The following is a 15,623-nucleotide window of genomic DNA, read 5'->3' on the forward strand; positions in this document are numbered from 1 at the left end:
TCAGACTAGAAATTTAACACAACAATGATTAATATGCTAAGGGCTCCAATGGATAAAGTGGACAGCATATAAGAAAAGATATGCAATAATAATAGCAACAATATATTCAACTATGTATATATCTTAAGTATGTGTGTATATATAATACCTTTTTAAACTGAAAAAATTATAGAAATGGACAACCAATTAGTGGTTGCCAAGGGTTAAGGAGGTGGGGCAGGAGGAAAGTGGGTGTGGCTATAAAAGAGCCGCACAAGAGATCCTGTAGTGATGGAACTGCTCTGTATCTTGACTATATCAGTGTCAACATCCTAGCTGTAATATTCTACCAAAGTTTTATAAGATGTTACCGTGGGGACAAACTGCATAAAGAATACACAGATTCTTCCTGTATTACTTCTTACTGCTGCATGTGAATCCACAATTATCTCAAAAGAAAAAGCTTAAAATATATGTACTCCAACTTTCAGATAAATTATGCCATTAAGCATTGAAAATAAATTTTTAAAAAGCCATGATACATTAAGAACAAAGTGATAGCAAGATTTCATAACTGTACTCTAACTCTACACTAAATTTGTTTTACAAGTGCTATTATTATGGGGATTTTCAATTAGAAATTGGTAATATAGTTTAACAGAAGTTTTTTTGCATATTTTGTAATATATCACAGGCATCTAATGCCTTACGTTTCCACATTGTACTTTTATGACTATCATACCAACATACAGAATTCACTAAATTAAAATGGAGAAATATGAGGCTATTTGTTTGAATGCTAGCCAAAAGCTAAAGGAAACTGCTGTATTATGAACAGCAGAAACAACTTTGTTTCAGAAATTAAAGTTTATTTTAGAAATTAATTTCAAGCCTCTTTGAAAACAATTGTCATTCTAATAAGAATTAAAATTCAAACCATTTTGGATGATAAATATTTAAAAGCATTTGGTCTGGAAACTAAACTGGAAGACAGCAAGAAAACTAATGTTATGAAATCCGCTGTGGTGGATTAAATGGCTGTTTTGCCAAGAGGATTTTGATCCACATTGCAAATTGCTGGAAATACATCCTCCTTCTATAACCACCACTACAGTTGTAGAAACATGATATTTATTCCCAAAGATTCAATTATTATTTTATCTATTTTTTGTCTTCTTACAAGGCTTCTTTAAAAGCTTTATTTAAAAAAAAATCCTTTGAGCACCCAATCCCTGAAGCATGAACATATACAAACCCCTATAAACATATTTAATTGTCTCTCCTTAATCCAGACTACATGAAATCCAATCAGAGAAGGCAATGGCAGCCCACTCCAGCACTCTTGCCTGGAAAATCCCATGGACGGAGGAGCCTGGTAGCCTGCGGTCCATGGGGTCCCTAGGAGTTGGACACGACTGAGCGTCTTCACTTTCACTTTTCACTTTCATGCATTGGAGAGGGAAATGGCAACCCACTCCAGTGTTCTTGCCTGGAGAATCCCAGGGATGGGGGAGCCTGGTGGGCTGCAGTCTATGGGGTCGCACAGAGTTGGACACGGCTGATAGGAAATCCTATTTCAAGCACAGTGTCTTCCTTCTTCCTGTAATTTACCCATGCATTTATGTTTGAGATCACGTTCCTCTCACTGCTATTACTCGACAAAAACCCACACTGTTTCCCAAGGTACATGCTAAGCATGTGCAGGGGGCACCAACAAAGCAGGCAACATAAACCAGCAGGAAAGTGAAAGGCAGAGATCAGCAAAGTCATGTTTGAGGAGAAAATCGGAACCTAATTGAGCTTTATGGCTTAGTACATACATCCTCAACTTACAATAAGGTTACATCTCTATAAACCCAACATAAGCTGAAAATACCACCAGTTGGAAATTACTTAATACACCTAACTTCTGGACATCACAGCTTAGCCAGGTCTACCTTAAATGTGCTCAGAACATTTACATCAGCTTCCAGTTGAGCAGGATCATCTAACACAAAGCCTATTTAAAATGTGTTGAGCAGCTCCTGTAATTCATTGAATACTATACTGAGAGTGACCACTAGAATGACTGTCTGGGGACAGGAGAATTCTAAGTGTATGGGTTAGGGACTTCCCCTGGTAGTCCAGTAGTTAAGACTCCATGTTCCCAATCTAGGAGCCATAGGTTCCACCCCTGGGCAGAGAAATAAGATCCCACATGCTGCAGAGTAGTGTAGCCTAAAAAGTAAATAAACATCTCAGTGTTGATCCTCAGGATCCTATGACTCACAGAGAGGTTCGACTCACTGCTACCACCCAGCACTCCAAGAGTATCAGACCCTATAATCCTAGCCCAGGAAAAGATCAAAATCCAAAAGTCAAAGTATGGTTTCCAGTGAATGTATATCATTTCTGCATCACTAAGAAGTCGAAAAATTATGTCAACAAATTATGTTGACGCATCATAAATCAGGGATTGTCTATCAGATCAGATCAGTCAGTCAGTCGTGTCCTACTCTGTGCGACCCCATGAATCACCGCACGCCAGGCCTCCCTGTCCATCACCAACTCCCGGAGTTCACCCAGACTCACGTCCATCGAGACAGTGATGCCATCCAGCCATCTCCTCCTCTGTCGTCCCCTTCTCCTCCTGCCCTCAATCCCTCCCAGCATCAGAGTCTTTTCCAATGAGTCAACTCTTTGCATGAGGTGGCCAAAGTACTGGAGTTTCAGCTTTAGCATCATTCCTTCCAAAGAAATCCCAGGGCTGATCTCCTTCAGAATGGACTGGTTGGATCTCCTGGCAGTCCAAGGCACTCTCAAGAGTCTTCTCCAACACCACAGTTCAAAAGCATCAATTCTTCGGCACTCAGCCTTCTTCACAGTCCAACTCTCACATCCATACATGACCACAGGAAAAACCATAGCCTTGACTAGATGGACCTTTGTTGGCAAAGTGATGTCTCTGCTTTTGAATATGCTATCTAGGTTGATCATAACTTTCCTTCCAAGGAGCAAGCGTCTTTTAATTTCATGGCTGCAGTCACCATCTGCAGTGATTTTGGAGCCCAGAAAAATAAAGTCTGACACTGTTTCCACTGTTTCCCCATCTATTTCCCATGAAGTGGTGGGACCGGATGCCATGATCTTCGTTTTCTGAATGTTGAGCTTTAAGCCAACTTTTTCACTCTCTTCTTTCATCTTCATTGAGAGGCTTTTGAGCTCCTCTTCACTTTCTGCCATAAGGGTGGTGTCATCTGCATATCTGAGGTTCTTGATATTTCTCCCGGCAATCTTGAGTCCAGCTTGTGTTTCTTCCAGTCCAGCATTTCTCATGATGTACTCTGCATATAAGTTAAATAAACAGGGTGACAATACACAGCCTTGACGAACTCCTTTTCCTATTTGGAACCAGTCTGTTGTTCCATGTCCAGTTCTAACTGTTGCTTCCTGACCTACAAACAAATTTCTCAAGATCAGGTCAGGTGGTCTGGTATTCCCGTCTCTTTCAGAATTTTCCACAGTTTATTGTGATCCACACAGTCAAAGGCTTTGGCATAGTCAATAAAGCAGAAATAGATGTTTTTCTGGAACTCTCTTGCTTTTTCTATGATCCAGCGGGTGTTGGCAATTTGATCTCCGGTTCCTCTGCCTTTTCTAAAACCAGCTTGAACATCAGGAAGTTCACAGTTCACATATTGCTGAAGCCTGGCTTGGAGAATTTTGAGCATTACTTTACTAGCGTGTGAGATGAGTGCAATTGTGCGGTAGTTTGAGCATTCTTTGGCATTGCCTTTCTTTGAGATTGGAATGAAAACTGACCTTTTCCAGTCCTGTGGCCACTGCTGAATTTTCCAAATTTGCTGGCATATTGAGTGCAGCACTTTCACAGCATCATCTTTCAGGATTTGGAATAGCTCAACTGGAATTCCATCACCTCTACTTAGCTTTATTCGTAGTGATGCTTTCTAAGGCCCACTTGAATTCATGTTCCAGGATGTCTGGCTCTAGGTGAGTGATCACACCATCGTGATTATCTGGGTCGTGAAGATCTTTTTTGTACAGTTCCTCTGTGTATTCTTGCCATCTCTTCTTAATATCTTCTGCTTCTGTTAGGTCCATACCATTTCTGTCCTTTATTGAGGACTGTCCTTCATCTTTGCATGAAATGTTCCTTTGGTATCTCTGATTTTCTTGAAGAGATCCCTAGTCTTTCCAATTCTGTTGTTTTCCTCTATTTCTTTGCATTGATCGCTGAAGAAGGCTTTCTTATCTCTTCTTGCTATTCTTTGGAACTCTGCATTCAGATGTTTATATCTTTCCTTTTTTCCTTTGCTTTTCGCTTCTCTTCTTTTCACAGCTATTTGTAAGGCCTCCCCAGACAGCCATTTTGCTTTTTTGCATTTCTTTTCTATGGGAATGGTCTTGATCCCTGTCTCCTGTACAATGTCATGAACCTCATTCCATAGTTCATCAGGCACTCTATCTATCAGATCTAGGCCCTTAAATCTATTTCTCACTTCCACTGTATAATCATAAGGGATTTGAATTAGGTCATACCTGAATGGTCTAGCAGTTTTCCCTACTTTCTTCAATTTAAGTCTGAATTTGGCAATAAGGAGTTCATGGTCTGAGCCACATTCAGCTCCTGGTCTTGTTTTTGCTGACTGTATAGAACTTCTCCATCTTTGACTGCAAGGAATATAATCAATCTGATTTCGGTGTTGACCATCTGGTGATATCCATGTGTAGAGTCTTCTCTTGTGTTGTTGGAAGAGGCTGTTTGTTATGACCAGTGCATTTTCTTGGCAAAATTCTATTAGTCTTTGCCCTGCTTCATTCCGTATTCCAAGGCCAAATTTGCCTGTTATTCCAGGTGTTTCTTGACTTCCTACTTTTGCATTCCAGTCCCGTATAATGAAAAGGACATCTTTTTTGGGTGTAAGTTCTAAAAGGTCTTGTAGGTCTTCATAGAACCCTTCAACTTCAGCTTCTTCAGTGTTACTGGTTGGGGCATAGACTTGGATTACTGTGATATTGAATGGTTTGCCTTGCAAACGAACAGAGATCATTCTGTCATTTTTGAGATTGCATCCAAGTACTGCATTTTGGACTCTTTTGTTGACCATGATGGCCACTCCATTTCTTCTGAGGGATTCCTGCCTGCAGTAGTAGATATAATGGTCATCTGAGTTAAATTCACCCATTCCAGTCCATTTCAGTTCGCTGATTCCTAGAATGTCGACATTCACTCTTGCCATCTCTTGTTTGACCACTTCCAATTTGCCTTGATTCATGGACCTGACATTCCAGGTTCCTAAGCAATATTGCTCTTTACAGCATCGGACCTTGCTTCTATCACCAGTCACATCCACAGCTGGGTATTCTTTTTGCTTTGGCTCCATCCCTTCATTCTTTCTGGAGTTATTTCTCCACTGATGTCCAGTAGCATATTGGGCACCTACTGACCTGGGGAGTTCCTCTTTCAGTATCCTATCATTTTGCCTTTTCATACTGTTCATGGGGTTCTCAAGGCAAGAATACTGAAGTGGTTTGGCATTCCCTTCTCCAGTGGACCACATTCTGTCAAATCTCTCCACCATGACCTGCCCATCTTGGGTTGCCCCACGGGCATGGCTTAGTTTCATTGAGTTAGACAAGGCTGTGGTCCTAGTGTGATTAGATTGACTATTTTCTGTGATTATGGTTTCAGTGTGTTTGCTCTCTGATGCCCTCTTGCAATACCTACCGTCTTACTTGGGTTTCTCTTACCTTGGGCGTGGGGTATCTTTTCACGGCTGCTCCAGCAAAGCGCAGCCATTGCTCTATAGTTGCATTAATTTGCCAAGACTGCTATAACAAAGTATCACAAACTGAGTGACTTGAACAACAGAAGTTTATCATCACAGTTCTGCAGGCTGGGAGTCCAAATTCAAAGTTTCGTCAGGGTTGGTACCTCCTGAGGGCTGTGAGGAAGAACCAGTTTATGCCTCTCCCCTTGTTTCTGGTGGTTTGCTTAACCTTGGTGGTTACCACACCTTGGCTGTAGGAGCATCACCCCATCCACTGTCTTCATCTTCACAAGTTAATCTTCTTGTGTGAGGGACTGTCTCCAAATATCCCATTTTTATAAGGACACCAGTCATTTTAGTTAAGGCCTACCCCAAAGACCTCATTTCAACTCGATGATCTCTATAAAAACCCTGTCTCCAAATAAGGGTACATTCTGAAGTACTGGGGCTTAAGACCCTAACACAGGAATTTTGAGGGAATGAAATTCAACTCATTACAGTAGTATTTGATTTTAAATGACTTTGGGAGGGAAAGGGACACCCAGATCTTCAGAGTGATTCCCTATTCCCTCTATCACATCTGAATGACTCCCCTTTCAAAGCAGTATTAGGCCGAGGCTGTGTGTCCCTTTCTGTTACCATCTCTCACCAGCTTCACTCATTTTGAGCTTCTTGACATTTTTTTCCTTAGTTTGTCCCCATTCCTAACTCTCTACGCCCTAAATCTCAGCTTCTTCCCCAGCAATGCCTCTGGTCTCATGGCTAGCCATTACATAAGACATGGAAAGTGGTACTATTGCTTCCGCCTCTGGCTCACAGGCCTTCAATTACCAAATAAAAATAGGTTGGATCTCTGTGCAAATGAAACCATAGTCAGCCCCACAAATCATAGTGAGGCAGCAGCAACCCTCCTTCACAAGAAAACTCTCAAGTGCATAGAAGCTCTCCTGACTTCAGGCTATCCCCACACTTGCCCCCTACACATAAGATACAAACCAATTTTACAGTAAAAGATTATCAGAGAAAATATCCAAGTACTTTTTATTATGCCTGTACTGAAAGTTACTCTGAAGTGGCTTTGTGAGGGAGAACATTTTAATCTGTAAAAATATTGCATTTTATCCTAGAACTAGTAGAATAATCTTAAATTTTGATATGATAAAAAAATCATTAACTGAGAAGAAGAATAATCTGATGATTGAATAATCTGATCCAGTTATAGAGTGAGAAAGAAATAAAGTATACTATAAACTACACTTAAGCTAATCCATAATAGGAGTCCTTTGGATGCAAGACAAAATGTTGATATATCTAGAGAAGTTATAGGTCTTATGGATATGCTTTTATAAGTGAAATATAATGAAGTACTGAGAACCCTAATATCTATGGATGTTTATATCAACCAGTTCGATACCTTGCATTACATGCAATACTAATACAGCAGAAATGGTTGGCTCCCTCTCACTTCCATAGTGCTCTTTCAGTGTGGTACAATGCAAATGGCAATGTATTCTGCTTCCACTGAGCACATTTCTGTACAGTGAATCCAGGCAAAAATAACATCATTAAAGTAGTACTTTAAAGTTTATTTAATCCAACCCCCGGTCACACATGACCCGAATAATTCACTTGCCAAAAATGTCATCTAGTGTTTGATTTCCAGTGTCTGGTGATGAGGGTCACCATACCTTACCCCAAAACACCTTCCACTTTTACACAGTCATGAAAATATCAATATTATATCTATTGTTTTACTCACTGAAGTACTCATTCAGCTGTTTACCAGTTCAACAAATATTTATTGAGACCCTGATATGAAACCACCAGACACTAGACAATGTGCTGTTATAATCTTTGTGGAGGACTTAGACATTTATGAAGAGCTTTCCACAAACATCAAGCCATTTAATCCTCACTAAAACCCTGTAAATAAAGTCTGATTATAATTAATTCATGATTTACACTAGAGAAGAGAAAATTAAAGTTCAGTAGTTAAGTTACATCACCAGTGAAAGCAATGAGACTCAAACCCATATTGTAATTCTAAATGGTACTCTCTTTCAAATATGTAAGCTAACACAACAAATTCATCTCCCCTTCACATGTCACCTAAAGATACCGCAGATTCCTGTTATGTTTTCTCTTTCCCCAGTAAACATCTCCAGGTCATCCAACTTTTCTTCATAAAGTTTGGAGTTAAAACCTGGACATACCCAGCACCAAACATCACAGCCCAGATGAGACAGGACAGGACCAGAAAAGGGAGAGAACTATTACTCCCATTGAGACACATTTTAAACATTGTAGTTTATAATCAGATCAGTTTTGGTTAACCAGGGAATACAGTTGAACTTTTTTGAACTTGCAGCCAATATACACTATCAGAAACTCATACCTTCATACCCCTTTCTCTGTCCCCTCCTAATTCTACCCTTTACATAGTTGAATTTTGAGACTTAATCACAAGACTTGAAAGCATATCAAACACCCACACTTGGCACAGTTACTGAGTCAGCATCCTTAGAGAGTGGAGGTCAAAAACACAGGGACTGGTAAAGTTCTTTGGCTTTTCATTTTATTTCACTTTTATATGTATTTTTAAATTTATTTTTCTATTTAATGGGCATACACTTCCAGATTCAAGCATTAATACTACTAGTAAATAATAAATATTCAGAGCTATGCAATATTTCACATAAACTGTTTAATTTCATTAGGACCCTGTGAAGCCACTGACAGATGAAGAAACTTGGGTTCCAAGAAATTAAATAAGTTTGCCCAAAAGTCACACACCAAGAACATGCTGGAGCTGGGATTCCAACCCAGATATATCTGACTTTGCCCCAGCAAGCTCTCTCTCTACCATAACCACTTTTTTGTTCTCAATAACTGAAAGCATCACTTTTTGTTTCTTTTTCTTATGACTTTTTAACTGCTAGAATGCTTTTCACACAGTAGACCACAAAATAGTGGACTGTTTTTTCTTTTCAATTAGGAGTTTTGCATCATTCTGGCTTTTAGCCTAGTATTAGGCTATTATTACAGGTCCATTTTTTTAAACACATTTCTGATTATGTGGCCTTTTTCTACCTCTTACATTTGTCACTAATCAAACTCATTCTTTTCCCCTAAAACTATTCATTGAATTTTATTCTTTACCTCATTAAGATACCATTATTGTCTCAAATGAGAAACTTCACACTCATTACTAATTCTGCCTGCCTTCTAACCCCAACATAGAATTTTTCATCAAGACTACACTTCTTATTTCCCAAATGTCTCTTAAACTCTTGATGCAGGCCCCCATAGTATTTTTCATATCTTATTGCACTGGGCCCTAATTGATCCACCTGCTTCTAGTCTCCCTAGCTGCATTCCACCCCATACAATAGCACCACATTTATCTTTCTAACCATGTAGCTAAATATTTTTCAACTTTTTATAAGCTGACCCCAATCTATGTTTCCTGCTATGTATATCTCTACTCCCAGTCCCCTCATGCCCACATCTAGGCTATGTGACTCACCCCTATCAAATATCCCATATTCTTTCTCAACTTCCTTTTATGAACGCCATTCCCTCTGTCTGGAATGAGTTTCTTGTCCTGACAAAGACCCATCTCCTATCACCTCCCATACTCCTCCACGTTTCCTTCAGATAGAATTCACTGTTCTGACATTTTTGCTAACAGAACATTTTTGTACATAATTCTTGGATAAACATTTATGCTTTGTTGCAGTCATTTTTTCATTAACTGTCTTTCCTATATGAATATGAGCTCCTCAAAAACAAGCATCCTGATATTTTTGCTTATTACCTTAGTAAAATACCAAATACATAGTGAAAGTGAAAAGTGAAGTCGCTCAGTTGTGTCCGACTCTTTGCGATTCCATGGACTGTAGTCTACCAGGCTTCTTTGTCCGTGAGATTTTCCAGGCAAGAGTACTGGAGTGGGTTGCCATTTCCTTCTCCAGGGGATCTTCCTGACCCAGGGATAGAACCCAGGTCTCCTGCATTGCAGGCAGATGCTTTACCCTCTGAGCCACAGCAGCTTCCCAAATACATAGTAGATGTTCAATAAATATTTGCATGAAAGAACAAGAGTTATTTCCTCTGAGATCTGAGCTGACCGGAAATTTTCCTGTTATAGTGAAGTGAAGTGAAGTTGCTCAGTCGTGCCCAACTCTTTGCAAGCCCGCGGACAGTAGCCTGCACCAAGCTCCTCCGTCCACAGGATTTTCAAGGCAAGAGTACTGGAGTGGGTTGCCATTTCCTTCTCCAAGGAATCTTCTCAACCCAGGGATCGAACCCAGGTCTCTCGCATATATACGAGACCAGGTCTCTCTCTTCCTGTCATATATACTGGTCTGTTTAGTTACCGCCACATTTCTTCCTAATTGGTATTCTTTGTTTTTGTACTGTTAGAATTTCAGCTTTGATATCTCCTGTGCTTCTCAGGCTATCTTCTCTTTTACGGTTTCAAAATCATCTTTTTCCTGAACTTTTTGACTCCACACTAAGTCATGACAGATAGACTTTTGTGTATAAGAATTAAAAGTCCTCAGATACTAGTTGATAAAAATTTCCTAACTCTTTGATGTGGATTTGATTAATAACCATATGACAGGTGAGAATCTGCCCTTGGACTGAATTCTTCAGTTCCCTTTAGTCATCTGGCATCCCAAATTCTCTACAAGCTCATTTGGGCTGATGTTCATATCTCAGTAATGCCACGTCAGCATTGGCACACAGATACACAAGAGAATGTTATCTGCCCATTTTGCAAATGGGAAGATTAGACCCAGAATGACCAAGGACACTATCTGATATAATTAAGCAAGTGGATCCTCTCCCAAAAAGAAGGTCTAATAAGGCCTCTGCTCCCAAAACTGGTTTGTTTCCTTCCTTATATGCCTACATATTTGTGTTTTATTTCCCTAAGGCCTTTATAGAAATTTCTATCATTTGCAATCTGTTCTTCTTAGTTATATAAATCTATTTTCTCTTAAACCAGCACTTTTCTTTCCTTGACTTAAAAAAAGAAAATAAAGAACCAGCTTTACTAAAAACATGTTTCAGCTCTCCTACACTTCAGTAAGTACAGAAGCTAAAATTGACTTACTTTACTGCATGTTGTGTCATTCACCTAATGGTATATTCTGAGAGAATAACCTCTGATTTGAAAACTGTAAAGGCACATCTTAAGACTGGACAAACTTAAATCTGGTGTGAGTACAAGTCATGAAATTTTTTTATTTAGTGTGTCCTTGGAAATTATCCACTTCCCTGGTGGCTCAGATGATAAAGCATGAGAGTGACTTGGGTTCAATCCCTGGGTCAGGAAGATCCCCTGCAGAAAGAGATGGCTATCCACTCAAGTACTTTTGCCTGGAAAATTCCATGGACTGAGGAGTCTAGTTGGCTACAGTCCATGGGATTGCAAAGAGTTGGACACAACTGAGCAACTTCACTTTCACTTGGAAATTATCTAGGCTAACCTTTTTCTTCACTAAAGGCTAACCCTTAACTGATCCACCTGCTGGATCCACCATTCTGAAAACTGAAGGTCAGAAAGGCCAAGTGACTTCTCTGGGGTAATTGATTATAAACCAGGACAAGAGCAGAATTCAACACTTCTGAATCCTTATGCAGTCAGTGCCCTTTCTACTTTTGGCCATTTCAAGCATGGAGACCACACCTTGTTATTACCATGCTTAAACTCAAATGGTAATAGAATGATGGCATATGAAAGCAATTATTTAATCTGTGAAAGTTTCTCAGTCATCTCTGACTCTGTGCAACCCCATGGACTGTAGTCAGCCAGGCTCCTCTGTCCATGGAATTCTCCGGGCCAGAATGCTAGAGGTGTTCCCTTCTCCAGATGATCTTCCCAACCCAGGAATCAAACCCATGTCTCCAGCATTGCAGGTGGATTCTTTACCAACTGAGCTACCAGGGAAGCCCATAAATATTGGACTGAGTTGCCATGCCCTCCTACAGGGAATCTTCCCAACCCAGGGATCAAACCCAGGTCTCCCACATTATAGGCGGATTCTTTACAGTCTGAGCCACCAGGGAAGCCCAAGAATACTGGAGTGGGTAGCCTATCCCTCCTCCAGAAGATTTTCCCAACCCAGGAATTGAACCAGGGTCTCCTGCATTGCACGCAGATTCTTTACCACCTGAGCTACCAGGGAAGTCCCTCTTTCTTATTTAATTTGTAAGAGAAAAGAAAGCCTTCTGATATATTTCATACCAGTCACCACTTTGAGTATGGAAAAATACATCGGTTTCTGAACACACTGATGTCTTCAGATCTATTATCAAAGAGTAAAATTACTGAAGGTCTACCATATCCTAGGTATTGGGAATAAGGAACACCATGGACCTAGTTGCCTGCCTTATGCAGCAAGCCAGACAGGAAGATGGATACTATATAAATCATTATAAACAGTTAAGAATTAAAATAGGCAAAGAGTGAATGGACTGCTGAGGGAATATGTTACTGAGAACCTCAACCTGATTTGAGTCATCAAGGAGTATGTCCTTGAGACACTGATATTGAACCTGAAATATAGAGGATATGTAAGCGTTCCAATGAGAATATTCCATCGGAGGTCATAGCATTAGGAAAGTCAAGAGTGCATAGAATGCTGCATGGTTGTACTTAGAAAACTGAGAGATGTACCACAGAGCTAAGGCAAATGGAATTACAGGAGACAGAATTAGAGACACGAGTGTAGTGTAACCAGATCACCCAGAGATATGTAGCTCATGTTAAGGACTTGGGAATCCATTTAGGCATTTTAAGCAGGGCAAACTGTGATCAGATACACATTTTTAAAAGATCATTCCAATATTGTTGGGATAATGGGTTGAAAGGATAGCATGTAGACAGACCAGGCAGGAGGCGAACACCTAGGCCAGGAGAAGCATGCATAGAGTCTGTACCCTAGACCTCCCAGGGTAATTCAGTGGTACTCTGTATTCAAATAACGTATCTTGTGTTTCTTCTTTGTCTTTTCTAATGAAAAGCAACCCAGTTAATCAACACTGCTCTTAATAAACACAATTTTCAAAAAAGATAGCAGCCACCCAACAGATATTTTAAAACTATTATTTTTCTGTAGGACATGTTTTTTGTTGCATTGGGGTTGTAATTTTAATTGTATTGGGGCTAACTGCAATCATTATCATTGTAAAGAGCTTCAATTCAGATGATACATTTTCAGTGCAAATAACTTGAGTGAGCCACCAACTCGACTATCAAAGTAACAGTAAAGTGCCATCTATCGTGTTTGTTTTGATTATGCTCTATGTTAATTTTTTACCTATGATTTTGGTATAAGTTGGATAGTATACATGGATGGAATACAAAAAATCATGTACTGACTTCATGACAAGATTAAAAAATATTCTGTCAAATCATTTTGAGTATTGCTGCAATAATCAGATATCATAAATTACACAAACTTTTGGGGAAAATTTGCCTGAAGTAATTTTAGGTTTTCAAAAATAATTGTTTTCACATAAATAAGCTATGTTATTTTCTTATGGAAACCAACGGATTGTATGCATCACCTTGTGTGATATAAGACCTAACTATAACATATAGATGAATGCGACTATGTATTATTCTCTTTTTGACAACCTGAATTATCTTTTGGGTATTACTCCGAATGATAAATCAAGTGATTTAAAAGTAGAGCTCAAAATTGGAAAATTGAACTTGTAAGTGCTTTTATCTTAAGTAGATGATACGTTCATGCACCTTGAAGAGTAAGTGCTCTAGCTTTGAGCTAACTTTATGACAATAGGCTCTTCAGTGAGTGACTTTAGGCTAATAGAATATGCAGGTCCTGGGAATCGGGGTTAAGTATGAATTGTTATTCATCGTGAAAGCCCAACTCAGCATATATGTAAACTGTTTTACTCTGACAAACAGCACAATGCATTCAACTGTCATTGAATAATTTTAAGTTTGTTTGGAAGAAAGACTAATAATTTATTTTTAAGCACTACTTTTATATATTATCTTTTTTTTTTAACTTTTCCTTTTTATTTAAAAGAGAAATGGCTCCTGCTAAAACAATATGGAAAATCCATTTTTCTCCCAAGTGGCCTAAGTGAAGTGAAAGTCGCTTAGTCGTGTCCGACTCTCTGCTACCCCACTACTATACAGTCCATGGAATTCTCCAGGCCAAAATACTGGAGTGGGTACCCTTTCCCATCTGCAGGGGACCTTCCCAATCCAGGGATTGAAACCAGGTCTACCCGCATTGCAGGCAGATTCTTTACCAGCTGAGCCACATGGGAAGCCCAAGAATACTGGAGTGGGTAGCCTATTCCTTCTTGAAGAGATCTTCCTGACCCAGGAATTGAACCAGGGTATCTTGTGTTGCAGGCAGATTCTTTACTAACTGAGCTATCAGACAAGTGGCCTAAGGGGTATACTAATTAATGTAGAATCACTGGTTTTGAGGGGTGTAGATTTTGTTTCATTCTTCTTCTAGATAACTTTTACCAGTTATTTCTTTCTGAAATCCCTGGTTTCACTGACCATTAAAGACAGCAGGTAATGATACTCCCAAGTTCCATTCTCCAGCATATAGGACCTGGTGGTAAATTCCTGCATGTCCTCTTCATGTTCCTAAAACAAAGGATGCTGAAATGGAAATCAAAAGGGGACTTTTATGTTTAATTGTATCTGTCACTGCCACTTCTGTTCCAATCTTGGGCCTGTATGTGCCGTGTACTTTTAAATTCCTCACCATTTTCCTGTATACACAAAACCTGGGGAAACAACAAACACTGTTGTATCTGTTTATTTCTTCCAGGTTGGACGAATTGAAGATTTTCTATACCAGTTGGAGGATAGTTTCTTAAAAACTAAAAAACTGAGAACTGCTCGAAGGCAAAAAACAAAAATGAAGCGGCTTCAAACTGCACAGCAAAGCTAGTCACTGGGGAGCAGGTGCCACCACAGAGAGACATCCCAGAGAAAGGGGCCGTGGCATCCCACCAGCCTGCCTGTGACAGCCTGTGTCAAAGGCCTAAAGCCACAAGGATGAGGTGGTGCTCCTCTTGGCAAAGATGTTCCACACTGCATTAATCTCAACTGGCAGCAATAAATGTTCTCAGCAAGTTTCACCTGACTCTTGTTCAAATTCATCTTAGTTAAATAGCTTATCAAATAACCATTGCTGCCTCTCTCACCTGTCTTGTCCTTTCAGCACTGACTAAAGTGCAGCTGCTGCTGCTGCTAAGTCACTTCAGTCGTGTTCGACTCTGTGTGACCCCATAGACAGCAGCCCACCAGGCTACTCCGTCCCTGGGATTCTCCAGGAAAGAATACTGGAGTGGGTTACCATTTCCTTCTCCAGTGCATGAAAGTGAAACGTGAAAGTGAAGTCGCTCAATCGTGCCCGACTCTTAGCGACTCCGTGGACTGCAACCTACCAGGCTCCTTCATCCATAGGATTTTCCAGGCAAGAGTACTGGAATGGGGTGCCATTGCCTTCTCCAAAGTGCAGCGGGTCTACCCAAGTACATTTTAGTATGTGTGCATATTCATTACCAATCAGTCACATACAGATATAAACGCAGAATTTAAGAATTACAAACTGATAATATACTTTATTGATTTTCATAGAGATTACCAACATAGTATGGCTGATATCAGTTATATCATTAAAATCTGTACTTTTTCCCTCTGGATCCTTCACATCCCCTTGGCCCTTAAATCACTCAACTCAAACACACATATTTGACAAAGTAATGAGTCAAGAATCATTACTGAAGACCTCAATTAACACCAGTAAGGAGGTGTGAGAATAGAGTAAAAAGGTGGAACCCAGATACAGAGTAAAATAA

General features: G+C 39.8%; 1 protein-coding gene across 1 annotated transcript in view; it reads left to right on the top strand.

Annotated features, from left to right (window-relative positions):
- SPATA16 (spermatogenesis associated 16) overlaps positions 1-14,900 on the top strand; it is a 254,091-nt gene extending 239,191 nt beyond the window's left edge. The window contains 1 exon segment of the mRNA XM_027550835.1: positions 14,588-14,900. Within this exon segment, the coding sequence (XP_027406636.1) occupies positions 14,588-14,710 (123 nt within the window). The 3' untranslated portion in view covers positions 14,711-14,900.
- Positions 14,901-15,623: the final 723 nt, after the last annotated feature.

This window comes from Bos indicus x Bos taurus, chromosome 1 (assembly GCF_003369695.1).
Source record: "Bos indicus x Bos taurus breed Angus x Brahman F1 hybrid chromosome 1, Bos_hybrid_MaternalHap_v2.0, whole genome shotgun sequence".
NCBI classification, from domain to species: Eukaryota; Metazoa; Chordata; class Mammalia; order Artiodactyla; family Bovidae; genus Bos; species Bos indicus x Bos taurus.